At 41.1% G+C, this 2,319-nt stretch overlaps 1 protein-coding gene across 1 annotated transcript in view; it reads left to right on the top strand.

The window, feature by feature from the left end:
• Positions 1-361: 361 nt before the first annotated feature.
• LOC101846683 (inositol transporter 1) overlaps positions 362-2,319 on the top strand; it is a gene marked incomplete in the record, with an annotated part of 30,801 nt that continues 28,843 nt past the window's right edge. Inside the window, 1 exon segment of the mRNA XM_035971858.1 lies at positions 362-882. Coding sequence (XP_035827751.1) covers positions 570-882 — 313 coding nt within the window.

Here is a 2,319-nt window from a genome sequence, read left to right as displayed (position 1 = left end):
CTCTCTCTCTCTCTCTCTCTCCCTCTCTCTTTCTCTCTCTCTCTCTCTCTCTCTCCCCCTCTTTCTTTCTCTCTCTCCCTCTCTCTCTTTCTCTCTCTCTCTCCCTCTCTCTTTCTCTCTCTTTCTCTCTCTCTCCCTTTCTCTCTCTTTCTCTCTCTCTCCGCCCCCTCTCTCTCTCTCCCTCTCTCTTTCTCTCTCTCTCCGTCCCACTCTCCTAGTTTGCAAGTCCTAATTTGACTCACAGTTTGAATGATCTGCAAACTAAAGTTTATCAGTTTGTCAGTCTGCCCGTCCGTCTTTTTTTCTCTGCCCTTGCCCATCCATCCTTTTTTTTCTCTTTCGTCTCTCCTTCTGTTTGAAAGCCTTGTCCTACAATAACCACCAGCCATGGGTGGCATTTGCAGATATAATTCGAAACTCAATGTACACTATCCTCAATCCAGCTATTTTCTATTTTTGTTCTTAAACAATTTTGTTTTATGTCTATCAATTTCTTCTCTATGTTAACCCCAATAGCAACCAAGACTACGCCTTGACTCGTCCTCTCATTGGCTAAAACCTAACCAATCATGGCGCACTCCGAAGACGAGTTTAAGGAGGTTGTGTCTGTCGAGCCCCCAATACACGACAAGCATGATGACATTTTTTCCGATCCGACATCTGCCACTGAAGAAAAAACGACGACTGGCCAAAACCTGTTTACTACACAAAAGTTATTTCAAACAGGATCAAAGCCAGCCTCATTCCTTGACCGAGCATCAATCACCTCCAAACTTCCGCACCCGTCCATTTTATCGTCACGGCTATCAAACACCAAGTCTATTGCCTCTTCGAACCGAGCTTCTTTCCTGCCCATACTAGAGGCACTAGGCAGTGACGCGGGTAAGGCTTTTCTATTTGTGAGGCACCGTGGTGAAATCAGGCGCTCCTCAAAATAACGAGATTGGGGAAACAAGCAAGCATTTTTTGGACCAGTTTGGCAATTTTGACCATTTATTTTTTTACTCAACCTCTTTTATAATATCCACCTAAAACACATTTCCAATTACATTTTAATGAAAAACGTTGACTAATGACTCAAAATGTCATTTTTCAGTTTTTAAAGACTCTTTAGCGCTTACTTTGAGTTACCAAACTTTGGCAGCAATTTTCTCGCTTATTTCACCACTGAAACCAGGAGACTTTATCTCATTCAATTGCAAATATTTTCACTTCTATTCAAGACAAATGGATAAATTTCCCAATGAAAGCAAGGAAATGAACAAGCTTTAAGCAGATACTAATAACCCAACGTGCCCAAAAATTGACGAACGGCTGATTCCACCACGTCGTGACACATTTGTCGACGTTTTGTGTCGTCGGTGGCCTTATGGTTAGGCTGCCGGACTCGCAATCATGAGGTTATGGGTTCGGGGGTTTCGAGCCCGCAGGCCCGACGTGGTGTCCTTGGAAAGGCACTTTACTCGAATTTTCCTCACTTAACCCAGCTGGGAATGGGTGCCCAGCCATAGACAGGGAAACATCTTAAGATAAGATAAAATAAGAAAAGATAGTACTTTATCATCCCAACGGGAAATTTTCCTTGGCTGTACAGGACCGTAAAAACACATGCAGGTATACATTAAAAAAATTTAAATCATATATATTACTTTAATTAAAATTCAATATGAAAGGAGAAGTAAAGCTGACAAAATGTACATTTGCATCAAATGCATCATTCAACCACATGCAGGAATTTAAATACTAGACCTTTGGAATTATATACAGCAGATACATACTCTAAGAGCAACACACATCAATGCTCATTCTGACAAAAGCCTTACGCTAGATGGTAAAAAACTTCTTTTATATCTTTCTTTCTTTGTTTTTGGAGGTACATATCTGCCGCTGCGTGATCTTACAATCTTGCCAGTATGTTTGTGTTCTAGAGAATATAAGTAGCCGCTTGCACTGGATGCTTCTCAGGAAGTTGAGATTGTTTCATAATGCTCTCAGGTCTGCTGCGGTAATAGTATAGATTGTGAAGCGCATAGAGCTTGCTGTTGAACGGGGATTTGCGCTATCCAATATATATGCTATCTGTTATCTATTATCATTACTTGGGAAAGGCACTTTACACAAATTTACTTCACTTCACCCAGGTGTAGACAGGGAAAGGTCTTGTTCGTTTTTCAGTGTTTGAGCCCTTTGATCAGCTGCTTGCACTGTATGCTTCTCGGGAACCCGAGAAAGTTCCTGGGTATTCTACGCTTTTAACTTTTCATCTCCTGTGACTTTGAATAAACCTTCTGTGTGTAATGTGTGTAATATATATATATA

The sequence above is a fragment of the Aplysia californica genome, unplaced genomic scaffold (assembly GCF_000002075.1).
Source record: "Aplysia californica isolate F4 #8 unplaced genomic scaffold, AplCal3.0 scaffold00522, whole genome shotgun sequence".
Classification (NCBI taxonomy): Eukaryota; Metazoa; Mollusca; class Gastropoda; order Aplysiida; family Aplysiidae; genus Aplysia; species Aplysia californica.
The sequence above is the reverse complement of the archived record's forward strand: the minus strand, read 5'-3'. Positions and strand labels throughout refer to the sequence as shown.